Consider the following 12,488-nt stretch of genomic DNA (forward strand, 5'->3'; position numbering starts at 1 on the left):
TCAGTTACATTGAGTGACTATTTGACTATATAGTATAAATATATATATCAAAGTTTATCTAGTTTGTATGTACTGCATGTGGATTATTTTATTTTGGTTTATACCAATGTTCGTGGATAGGGATGATTGATTAAGTTACAAGTCAATAGAACACTTGCAATTTGTTGAACATTTAAAGTTTTTGTGTGCATGTTCCTGCGAAATCGTTCTTACAAAAATATCATGGATAATATTGCAACAGTTATTTTTTTTATATACAGGAACATATAATGCCTTGGATGTAGTATACAATAAGGTTTTAATGACCTCTGTTGAAAAGGATGAAAGAAAACAAACAAAAACATCAGGAAAACATAAATCCGATGCAAAACTTGTTGAACTTCCAAATAAAGACGATATTCATTCTCAGAAGTCAGAAGCTACCAAGTCAACATATTTTCCTGTGAACCTCTCAGGTGAGCCTTCTACACAGCCACAAGCTACCAAGTCGACATCTTTCCCTGTCAACCTCTCAGGTGAACCCACTCCACAGCCACAAGCTACCAAGTTGACATATTTACCTGTGAACCTCTCAGATGAACCTTCTACACAGCCACAATCTACCAAGTCGACATCTTTCCCTCTGAACCTCTCGGGTGAACCCTATCAGCAGCCACAAGCAGCCCAATCTTTGTCACAACAGATTTCCTCTATTGAGTCTAAAACGCAGCAAATGAAGAAGAAAATGACAACTAAAATGACCAAAAAAGAAATGAGAAAGAAAATGGAAAAGGTCCTCAAAACTGGTAAATATGAAATGAAAGTTGGCAGACTCATCTTCTGGGACTTTGGTGGACAGTATGTCTATTATACAACACACCAGACATTCATGACTTTCAGAGCGTTGTTTCTGGTAGTTTTTGATGGAAGTAAAGGATTGAATGAAGAAATACCTGATGTACTGTGTTTTCCAGGACAGCACATGACACCAACACCAGCAGGTAATATTTATCAATTACAATTGTAACATTTATATTACCGAACATACTTCATTTACCAATGACATGCATAATGACAATTAAAAACCAATTGTCAAGAGAATCACCCTCATCTTGATGATCAGAAGTCTAACTTATTTGTTGGCAAATAAATAGATAGAAGGGACACTTAATGGTCAATTATCTAGTTTCCATTCCTTTACTTGTTTCACAACTTAGTATATGTACATACAACCAAGCATTTTGAAACATTGCAAGATTGCCTTCTAGAATATCACAAACATCATTTATATATTATATGTTTCATAAAGAGTGAGAAGGGATGTCGGATAGCAATTTTTATGTTTTGTCGTGACCTTTTAAATCTGACAAAATGATATTTGTCATTTGTTCTTTTCTGGTGTCAAACTGTAACATCAGACATTTTAAGACTGTTTTTACGCTTCAGAATGTAATAAAATTTGAGAAAAAGAATATTGTAAGGTGAAATGTGTGAGTGTTTTGTATAATCTAATTGAAGAAATCATAATGTCGGTTGTCATGGACGCGATGTACTTTGTCTCAACCTTTGATAGTCATCATTGACCTAACGGATGACCAATGGTAATGCCGTAATAACGTAGTGTAATGCTAGATAAGCCAATAAAATTTACGCTGATTTTCATTTCACTTTTTTGTATCAAATTCTGTGCAGTATGATACGAGAAATATATATATATCTACTCATGCAAGAAATAGATAACAGGTCACAACCATAAGTGAATGTGATACTAAACAGTTTTAAGACCCATTAAGGTTTACAGTCAAACACTACAATATTTATTGAGAAATTCAGGTCAAGTAACTTTTATTCTGGACAAAGAATAAAGTTCTCAAAATTAGTTTCCACACCCCCGAAAATTCAGTTACAGAACAAATTAAAACACATATTATTTTTAACTTCATTTTTCTTTCAGTCTTTTTACTACACTGGGTGAACTCAATCCTGACCTATTGTAAGGTGGTGTATGCTGGCATCCCTAAGATATTGTTTGTTGCCACCCATAAGGACAAGGTACCAGTGGTAAGTGGAAAAAATATAAAAAGGTCTTCTATGAAGGCTTCCCTAAGATCTTATGTGTTGTTACACTACAAAAAGTCTAAAAAGACCAGTTTTTGTCTTGATTTGCATGAACTTTTACTCGACATTCTCCAAAAGTATGACTTGTGTCTTAATTTTTCTTGACAAATTCTCATTTATATCAAATTTGTATGAAATTTATTCGACATATTCTTGACATTCTGAATATGGTCTTAAAACTTCTTGACAAATTCTTGACATTTAAACACTGTCTTGAAATTTCTCGAAATATTCTCGACATTCTCATTTTTCTCAGTATGCTTGACATATTCTGAACATTTTGAATTGTGACTTAAATTTACTTGACAGTTCTTAGTTTTAAAAATCATGTCCAATATTCATGATATAACTTTAATCTTTATTTCTTTTTACATAATATACTGTTTTTTTAAGTTAAACTACTTACAAAAAATATAAAAGTTAGGCATGTAAAATAATTGAAAATTTGGGTATCTAAATATTTTTACAAATGCAAATATGGCTATGAAATCTAATGTATAAAATAATTTAAATGTGAGTGTGTTGATATAAAACAATTTAAATGTGGGTTTAAAAAAAATCAAATTTTAATTCTTATATCTTATTAATTAAATGATTAAAACCAATCATACTGTATACACATTTTATTCTTCATTCATAATATTCAATGTTAATTAATATGGTAAATAATTATTGTACAAAATGTAGTTTATATAAATGGCAAATTATGATGATATATATACAAAGCATTCATTTAACAGAAGAAAAATTTGTGTAATGTCATCTGTTGGAATATATATTAAGTATTACACATGAACTGGATGCTCCCATAAAATCCAGGATTTCCACACCCAAAATACACGCAACTGTCAAAAAGAAATTAATGATTTACCTGTAAGCCGCCCTACAACTTATCAGTTGACCGTTCCAAAGATTAAGAGAAAATTATTATAGAAATCATCGGTCTTATGAAATGGATCTCAAACAGACATGCACAATATAGATCTAAACATTTTTTTCCTTTTCAGGAAGGAGTTATCACAATTTTTTTTTTATAAAAAATTATAAAATTCAACACTCAAATTTGAATAAAAAATGTTTTTGGGTTGTTCTAAAAAATGAATAAGGGTTTTGAATCAAGATGAGAACAAATTTTTTGACCTACACATAAGCCCGTCCCCCTCTTTTTTTTTTAGCAACTCAAACCCAAAAGATGAATTGTGGGGTCCAAAAGAGACACATGGTCAAATTTTAAAACTGCCTTAAAGACACCTATTTTAGTAAAGCAAATTTAACTGGCAGTTTTTTGAGTGGCAAAAATCTAAATGCTATTGAATGCTATATATAATTAAGAATGTCGAGTAAAAATTCATGCAAATTCAGACAAAAAACTGGTCTTTTCAGACTTTTGTAGTGTTACCCATAAGGACATTGGTACAAGTGGTAAATGAAAAAAGATATAAATAGGTCATTTATGCAGGCGATCCTTAGATCTTGTTTGTTGCAACCCATAAGGACAAGGTACCAGTGTTAAGTGAACAAGATATAAATAGGTCTTTCAAACAGGTTTTCTTTAGATCTGTTTTGGTGTCACCACTAGGGACATTGGTATCATTGGTAAAGCGGAAAAGATATAAATAGCTCATTTATACAGGCATTCCTTAAATCTTGTTTTTGATGTCTACACAAACAGAGTAACAACAGTAGGTGATCTGGATAATCCAGATCACCTACTGATATAAGTCAATAGTATATATATATAATAGATTTGTTTATACCTCCTATTGGCTAGGGGTGGTATACTTGTTTAAATACATTGTTCTGTGTTTCTATTCATTCTACATTTGTTGTTCTATGAATTTTTGGTCTTCAACAGGAGCAACACACATCATAGTTTCTTCAAATTTGGTATCAAACCTCATGTGAATATGCTTTAGTGTGTGATGAACAATACCATCCACTACCTTTTATAGTCTTAATCATGATGTCATGTCAAGGCATTCTTTGTACAAGCATGCATTCCATCAAAGATAATTTCAGTTCCAGAAAACAGCAAGGGTTTAATAACTTACTAAATGAAATAATTGGTCTTCATGACTGCTTGAGAAAAAAAAATTTCGAAAAATTGTGATGTAGTAAATATTTAAGGAACAAAGAAACAAAGTTAGGAACATATAATAGGAATAGAAACGGTGGAAAATCCATTAATTTTCATAAGAGGGGGCTCACTGACTGCATTAGGGGGGGGGGGCTGCCCAGTCTAGGTAATCTAGATTTTTTTAAGCTGCAAATCCATCAAAAAAATCAAAATGCTAGCCTAATTAAATTTACTCTAATATAGAAAAACTCTATTCCAAAGCTCCAAAATATGTGTACAATAAACAGGAACAGGCAAACATATCCTCAATGCAGAATATGTATACTCCACTGGTTTTTATGTTTATGTTAAAATTTTATGGTCCTTGAAAATTGGAAAATAAACACATAACTATGATAACGTTGGAAGTCTAAAGTTCAACAATATATATCTGTATATGTCAGGCAGGGTTTACCTTCACTTCATTTACTCTGTTCATTGATAACAATATAATTATAATGTATATCGTTAAGCTATCTATCTACCTATAATAAAACCTATCTTAAAACTTGAAATATAAATTCAACAGTAAAGCAAATGAATTATTTCAGTATTTGCACTTTTTGACAGTTTTTGAAGCATCATCATACTGTATTCATTTATATAGAAATGAAAGAGAAATTGATAATGACGTCAACCCTTTTTTCAACAACAGCCTATAGGACCTCCAAATATGTGTTCAATGATGATGCTTTTATTTAAAGTTGAGTTTATGTTTTGGCAGGAGGATGTTGAAACCAGACGTGCACTATTGTACAGTGAAGTAGAGGAATTATTTAAGGACTACGAAGGAAGAAATCATCTTGTCCTTGACAAACAAATATTTGTCAATGCAACTGATAAAGATGATCAAGAAATTGAAGCCCTTAAGAAAGCCATCACTGAGCTTACTTTCGATCATCCATGTTGGGGGGAGGACATGCCGAATGCTTGTGTCCCCCTTGAACTGGAGATTGCTGAAATGGTAGCTGCAGGAAAGCAAATCTTGTCATTGGTAGAGCTTGAAGAATTGAATTCAATCAGCAAGGTGTCCGTACTGGATTTAGAACAACTTCATGATTTCCTTCACTTCCAACATTCTCTTGGGAAGCTTATCTACTTTGATACCCGTCAGCTCCAAGATTATGTTATAATTAACCCGCTTCTCATGGTGGAGGTTATGAGATCCTTTGTGACAGGTATTTATCAATTGAAAACTAAGAGTTACTGTCTTATTTCATGTAGATGTCATTGTTGTAAATATTTGGACCATTGGACAAACAGATGATACATTTTGATTCCTTAATGTCTTTATGGATTTCTTTGTTATCCTGGGATGTTGCCAACAATGTAAAAGGTAAAATCACAAAAATATTTAATTGTCACTGAACTAGTATATATATTTGTTTAGGGGCCAGCTGAAGGACACCTGCGGGTGCGTGAATTTCTCGCTGCATTGAATACCTGTTGGTGACCTTCTGCTGTTATCTGCTCTATGGTCGGGTTGTTTTCGCTTTGACACATTCCCCATTTCCATTGTCAATTTTATTAACTCAGAGGAAAATCAAATCAGAAAGTCCCTAATCATATGGGAAAATCAAATGACGAAACACATCAAAAACAAATGGACAACAACTGCCATATTCCGGACTTGGTACAGGCATTTTCAAATGTAGAATATGGTGGATTACACCTGGTTTTATAGCGCTAAACCTCTCACTGTGTACGACAGACTCATGAAATTCCGTTATATGTACAATGATGCGTGAACTAAACAGACATAATAAATAAAATAGTTAAAATATGGGCACAGCAGTCATCGTCGTGTTACAATTTTAAAAGAAACAATTTCGAGTGTCTGACGTCAGAAAATTTATATGTCACATATTTTTGTCGTTCAATGTTACAATTTTATAATTTAGGTAATAAAAGGTAATGGTCTCCGTCTGCATTTGCATCTTTCTGTATGAAGCACTTCAATATTTAGATACTGTTTGCCATCAGGCTTTGTTTACTTGGTAGGATTCGTTGTCGTTAGATTCTCTCCATCCTGCCTAATCATCAGTTTTATTTGACCAATTTTACAGGAGTAAATGGACTCAAACATGGTTAGATAAGTTGATATCGTATTATCTCAACCCTGCTTTATCATCAGATCTATTGGACTATTTGTTACTGGAGTAAATTGACTCATACTTAGTTAGATAAGTTGATATCATATTATCTCAACCCTGCTTTATCATCAGATCTATTGGACCATTTGTTACTGGAGTAAATTGACTCATACTTGGTAGAATTAGAATCATATTTCTTCCACTGTGTATTTTAAACTGAAACTGTATTATAGCAAGCTTTCATAAATGGTTTGTTTGTTTGCCATTATGTATTTTTAGGCAGTTAAGCTGCCTTATGCGAGCACCCTAGATTTGTGTTCTACCCAATAAATGCTGGGACAGGCGCAAAAATGCGGCGGAGTTAAACATGTTTGTGAGATCTCAACCTCTATACCTCTAGCCAATGTAGAAAAGTAAACGCATAACAATACGCACATTAAAATTCAGTGCAAGAGAAGTCCGAGTCTGATGTCAGAAGATATAACCAGAGAAAATAAACAAAATGACAACAATACATAAATAACAACAGACTACTAGCAGTTAACTGACATGCCAGCTCCAGACTTCAATTAAACTGAAAGATTATGATTTCATCATATGAACATCAAGCACAATCCTTCCCGTTATGGGTTTAGTATCATACCATCATAACATATATGAGAAGAACATAACCCGTGTCATGCCAACAACTGTTTTTTTAATAAATGTGTTTAGTTCCGATGCAAAGACCCTATAAGTGAATCAATATTAACGCCAAAATATGCAATCTCTAATGACCTGACAACAGTATCTTAACTATATCCCTTCTTAATAAGTCTATTCAAAGTTTGTTTTTAGTTTCTGAGGTAAATACTGGCACCTTTGTGCTTTATAAAGAATATTTCCATAAAAAATTGGATGTGAAATACCTGAACGTATAAGAAGTCTGCAAGTTGAGCTATATTTACGAATATATGGGACTATATAACTAATCAAATGAAATATAGGTGAAGTCCTTAGGGTCGCCTACCACCTCCTTCTTTAGAACTTGGAAACAGTCGAGATCCTCACCCCTCAACCATATTTATTCATGTATTGGATAATATAACCAATCAAATGAAATACAGGGGGAGTCTCTGGGGTCACCCTACCCCTCCTGTTTGGGAACTTTGAAACAGTCCAGATCCCCACCCCTAAACCATATATATTCATGTATTGGACAATATAATAAATCAAATGAAATATAGGGGTAGTCCCTGTGGGTCATCTCAACCCTCCTGTTTGAGAACTTGGAAACGGTCGAGATCCCCATCCCCTAAACCATATATATTCATGTATTGGACAATATAACAAATCATATGAAATATAGGTGGATCTCGTGGGGCCACTCTACCCCTTCCTGTTTGAGAATTTGAAAACGGTTGAGTTCCCCACCCATAAACCATATATATTCATGTATTGGACAATATAACAAAGCAAATGAATTATAGTCCCTAGGGTCACTCGACCCTCATGTTTGAGAACTTTGAAACAGTCGAGATCCTCACCCCTTAACCATATATACTCATCATCATGTATGGGACTAAATAACAAATCAAATAAAATAAAGGGGGAGTCCCTGCGGTCACCCCACCCCTCCTGTTGTTTGAGAACTTTGAAACAGTCGAGATCCCCACCTTTAAATTTAACCATATATTTTTTTTGTATGGGACAAAAGAACTAATCAAATGAAATATAGGGAGAGTTTTAAGGGTCACCCTACCTAATCCTGTGTGATAACTTGGAAACAGATGAGATCCCCACCCCTCAACCATATATATTCATGTATTAGACAATAAAACAATTAGTATGGGACAAAAGAACTAATCAAATGAAATATAGAGGAAGTCACTGGGGTCCATCACCCCCTCCTGTTGAAAACTTGATAACGGTCGAGATCCCCACCCTTAAACCATATATATTCATAATGGGACAATATAAAAAATCAATTGAAACATAGGGGTTGTCCCAAGCAGACTACACCAAATATGTTGGACTGTCTGACAAATCCGGTGAATAATGGATCGGTCTGGTAAAATTTTGTTGAATTCCGTTCCGAATGTCCGGTGTTTTTTTTCATGGATTTTTCTAACATTCTAGCAAAATTGCCAAACGATCTCAAATTAATTTTCATCTTTATTATTCGTCACAGCGATGTTTATTTTGTTCAACTGCTAGCTTTAAGCCGAAAATCGTCAACCAGTTATGTGTAAATATGTGTAAAAACATATCTGACTGTCAAAAACATCAATGGCTGCCATTATTGGCACAACCGGAAATGTAAATAAAACAGTTAAAACCAGATCAGATTCTGGGAACGGATAAGGATAATTCCCGGCTCCGCTTGCCGATTAAATACAATAAATGAATAAAAATCAAAGCAGATCACAAAATTCAGCTATGAAATATACACACTAGAATTGAAAACCAAAAGATATATGAAAAAGAAAGAAGAAACAGGAAATAATATTTTATACAGAAACTCTAAATCATGTTTAGTTCACAAACATTGTCAAAACCCAATAGAATGGGACATTACTCTTTACTGAAATGCATTCAAGCAATAAATCATGTTGAGTACACAAACATTGTCAATATCCAATAGAATGGGACATTACTCTTCACTGAAATGCATTCAAGCAATTGTGCACAACTCCTCTTGTAACATCATTTTGTTTGTGTGCATTTTGGGGAGGAGTAGGGCACAACAAAGTCATATGTTTGTTGTTTTTTGTCGGATAATATACAATTAGATGTGAAAAAAAATTGGTCTGGTAAAATTTCATTCGGTCTGGTAAAGCTAGGATGCTTACCAGACCGAATGTCCTGTAAAAATAAAATTCATTCGTGTAGTCTGCCCAAGGGTCACCCACACCCTCTTGTGTGCGTTTTGAGTTTTGAAAACTTGTAAAAGATTGAGATGCCACTCCTAAACCATATTCATTCCTGTTTGTCATTTCAATGACATGCAAGGTCAATCTCATAGGTGTCACATATGCATATCTTTTTGCTAGACCTAACACCTGTCAATTTATTCCAAACTTAGACATGGACTTGGGGTGAAGGTGGGAGTCATTTACATTTACTGATATTTACTGAACAGGTCAGTCAGACCTCATCATTGATCCCTGTAGAGGTAAACATTTGTCTGATTTGTGTCTCATAACTTTTGTACTGTAGAACACAAACTCAGTTTTCTTTTCAGGGAAGCAAGTCCATTCATACTTTTACAAGCTCGTACTAAAGTCAACTTGAAATACTAACAGTCAACTAATACGAACAATTACGATCAAATATAAGAACTGCAATCATTGCGAATTTGTACCACTGCTGACTCAACACTCATGACCATGAAAAAAGAAATACCGGATATATACGTTGCTATTGAAAACCTTGAAAAAATATGAATTATTTGCCTTAAGGATTAATTCATTAAATGAGCATAAATGTACAATTATATATGAATGTCCAATGTTTGTTCTTTTAAATCTTAAAATAAAAATTGAAGCAACATTGCCACAGTTTTCATAATTCCGTCCGTCAGTCCGTCCGTCCATCAGTCCGTCAGTCAGTCCGTCCCACGAAACTTTCGTCACATTTTTCTCAAGAACTACACATCCACCCTTTCTGTAATTTGGTATCAACATTTATATATGTCAGCCATACTGTGTGATGCGTTTTCAGATTCATCACTTGACAACTTCCTGTTTACCGAACACTTGTATGATTTTACACATGATAGCCAAGTTGAGAATTTTCGTCACATTTTTCTCAGGAACTACACATCCACCCTTTCTGTAATTTGGTATCAACATTTATATATGTCAGCCATACCGTGTGATGCGTTTTCAGATTCATCACTTGACAACTTCCTGTTTACCGAACACTTGTATGATTTTACACATGATAGCCAAGTTGAGAATTTTCGTCAAATTTTTCTCAGGAACTACACATCCACCCTTTCTGTAATTTGGTATCAACATTTATATATGTCAGCCATACCGTGTGATGCGTTTTCAGATTCATCACTTGACAACTTCCTGTTTACCAAACACTTGTATGATTTTACACATGATAGCCAAGTTGAGAATTTTCGTCACATTTTTCTCAGGAACTACACATCCACCCTTTCTGTAATTTGGTATCAACATTTATATATGTCAGCTATACCGTGTGATGCGTTTTCAGATTCATCACTCGACAACTTCCTGTTTACCGAACACTTGCATATTTTTACACTATTAATACTATCGACTTGCAGCGGGGGTATCATCAGTGAGCAGTAGCTCGCAGTTTCACTTGTTTCAATTGCACAGCATTGCGCAATACCAAGAAATATCTAATTGCACAATATTGCGCAATAGCAAGAAATTTTCAATTGGAGTTATCTTTCTTTGTCCAGAATAGTAGTTGAATCAACTTAAATCATTATTTTATACAATATACAATGTATATTCACTTTTACTACCAACTGATAAATTAAAACAATCTTTACCATTCAGTGATAACAAGCACTTTTTTTACATTTTTATATTTTATGATGTATTTAAATGAGTAGTTATTGCTAGGGGCCATTAGAAATTTGAATTGAGATCAGTTTTGGAAAAAGGGAAAGGGGGATGTGAAAACAAAATTGGGGAGGGGGTCAATTTTTCTTATTTCAGATTTCATAAATAAAAAGAATTTTTTTTTGAGAGGATTAAGGTGGTACCTTACACTATAGGGAGATAACTCTGTAAAATCAGCAGAACGTTTTAATAACGTTGTGTTCTTAATGGAATATTAAGCTTCTCAATGATCAAAATAAGTGTTTGTCAAACTGCTATATAACCAGTGTAATTTTTCTGATTAAACGATTGGTTCAATTTTTTTGATTTTTTTTATATTTTTGTCAAAGGGTCAAAGTAAATACTTTGTCAAAATTTTAAAAAAATTAAACGAGCCAAATTAATTTTAGCTCAGGTGTTAGGTACCACCTTAATATTCAACAGCATATAGAATTGCTCAAAGGCAAAACAAAAATTTTAAGTTCATTAGACCACATCAGAAACCTATGCTGTGTCAACTATTTTATCACAGTCCATACTTGTCCCAACCGTGCAGGATTCAACCTCTGCGGTCGTATAAAGCTGCGCCCTGTGGAGCATCTGGTTCTTTAATATTGACGCCGCCAGCTGTCAACCAATATGGCTGCCATGGTTAAACCAAAAAAGATAAAATCTAAGTTTTGTCTTTTATATTGATTGAAACCAGCTAAATAGTTATCAAAAGTACCAGGATTATAGTTTTATACGCCAGACGCGCGTTTCGTCTACATAAGACTCATCAGTGACGCTCAGATCAAAAAAGTTAAAAAGCCAAATAAAGACAGAGAAAGTCCAACATAGCAGAAATGTTGAGATAATTAAGTACTACCTACTCTTTATCAACATCAAAACTGTCAGATGACTTCCATAGGAGTTATCATGGTTATTACCAGATAAAAATGAACTTTGGCTATTTTTTCTCATAATTGAAAGTCATTTTGAGTACTAAGACCATATGGCAGATAGCTTTCAATCTTGGAGTGTGTGTCGTTATTTTGTGTCTACAATATTATACCCTTCTTTTGAATTGACCAAAGGAGATCTTGAACTTTATATCATATTTTGCCTATTGTTCCACAAGGAAGCCAGTTAGAATTAGATTCACAGTCTCAAAATTTTATTCCAAATGTAATGTTGACTCAACATCCTAACACAAAAAAATATTATGACAGCCTCTACTAAATACGCCTGATTATTGCGTTATCGAAAAGGGGATACCAGTACTTTTGATACTAATAAATGCTACCGTTGTTTATAATTTGTAAAGAATATGAAATAATGCAACCTTTTATAAATGGTCTTTTTAGAATATCCCAACATCCAACCTTTATAAATGGCCTGTTTAGAATTTCAGAACATCCAACCTCTTGTTTGCTTTCAATGTGTACTCCCCTTGGCCATAGACAGCGTTCATGCATCATATTGTTTCGACATTTTCCCATTTGTTTACGTTTATGCTACATGAACTGATATTCTGTAGAAGTCAGTTTAAGTTGAAATGTTCAGTTATAAACAACCTTAAAAAAAAAAAAAAGATAAGTCCATTTCTCTGAAAATAGTTGTTTTCTTTTTTTTCAG

The 12,488-nt window shown here is 33.7% G+C and overlaps 1 protein-coding gene and 1 long non-coding RNA gene across 2 annotated transcripts in view; both read left to right on the plus strand.

Moving 5' to 3' along the window:
• LOC134701869 (uncharacterized) overlaps positions 1-12,488 on the plus strand; it is a 537,736-nt gene that overhangs the window by 63,493 nt on the left and 461,755 nt on the right. The window lies entirely within an intron of this gene.
• LOC134701871 (uncharacterized) overlaps positions 1-12,488 on the plus strand; it is a 48,856-nt gene that overhangs the window by 23,764 nt on the left and 12,604 nt on the right. Inside the window, exons 10-12 of the mRNA XM_063562983.1 lie at positions 261-980; positions 1,934-2,040; positions 4,938-5,391. Of these exons, the coding sequence (XP_063419053.1) occupies positions 261-980; positions 1,934-2,040; positions 4,938-5,391 (1,281 nt within the window). The remainder of the gene's footprint in view (positions 1-260; positions 981-1,933; positions 2,041-4,937; positions 5,392-12,488) is intronic.

Source organism: Mytilus trossulus, unplaced genomic scaffold, assembly GCF_036588685.1.
Source record: "Mytilus trossulus isolate FHL-02 unplaced genomic scaffold, PNRI_Mtr1.1.1.hap1 h1tg000358c__unscaffolded, whole genome shotgun sequence".
In the NCBI taxonomy this organism is placed as follows: domain Eukaryota; kingdom Metazoa; phylum Mollusca; class Bivalvia; order Mytilida; family Mytilidae; genus Mytilus; species Mytilus trossulus.